The 652-nt window shown below is 72.2% G+C and overlaps 1 protein-coding gene across 1 annotated transcript in view; it reads left to right on the forward strand.

The window, feature by feature from the left end:
- Positions 1-652, forward strand: part of APC2 (APC2, WNT signaling pathway regulator) — a 13995-nt gene that overhangs the window by 11146 nt on the left and 2197 nt on the right. The window contains exon 15 of the mRNA XM_025042360.1: positions 1-652. This exon is cut by the window's left edge and continues 1065 nt beyond it. Coding sequence (XP_024898128.1) covers positions 1-652 — 652 coding nt within the window.

Genomic DNA, 652 nt, shown 5'->3' on the forward strand with positions numbered 1-652 from the left:
CGTCTACATGCTGGTGCCCGCCCCGGCCCGGGAGGACGACTCGTGCACAGACTCGGCCGAGGGCACACCGGTCAACTTCTCCAGCGCGGCCTCGCTCAGCGACGAGACGCTGCAGCCTCCCAGGGACCCGCCTGGCGCCTGTGCGGATGGACACAAGCCTGCGGGCCACGTGGCTCCTGGTGGGCCAGCCGCTGGGCACAGGCACAAGGCGGGGGGCGCAGGCAGGAGCACGGAGCCGGCCCAGGGTTCGGGCAGGGGCCGGGCAGCACTGGAGCTGCCCATCCGCAGGCCCCAGAGTGTCTGTGCCGAAAGAGACGGCCCCCCTACGGGCCGGGCGCATGGGGACGGGGTGCTGCCATCCCTGTGCCTCACGACGCCCACCGAGGAGGCTGTGTACTGCTTCTGCGGCAACGACTCAGACGAGGAGCCGGTGGAGACTGCCTCAGCGACACCCCCCCGGCGGGCATCTGCCATCCCCCGGGCGGTGAAGGGGGAGCGCCGGGCTGCCAGGAAGGAGGCGCAGGGCACGCCCAAGGCCACAGCACCCAGCCGGGCCCAGCCCCGGCTCATCGCCGACGAGACGCCCCCGTGCTGCTCCTTGAGCTCCTCCACTAGCTCCCTCGGTGAGCCAGAGCCCACTGTCACCCTGGAA

This window comes from Pteropus alecto, unplaced genomic scaffold (assembly GCF_000325575.1).
Source record: "Pteropus alecto unplaced genomic scaffold, ASM32557v1 scaffold30, whole genome shotgun sequence".
Lineage (NCBI taxonomy): Eukaryota > Metazoa > Chordata > Mammalia > Chiroptera > Pteropodidae > Pteropus > Pteropus alecto.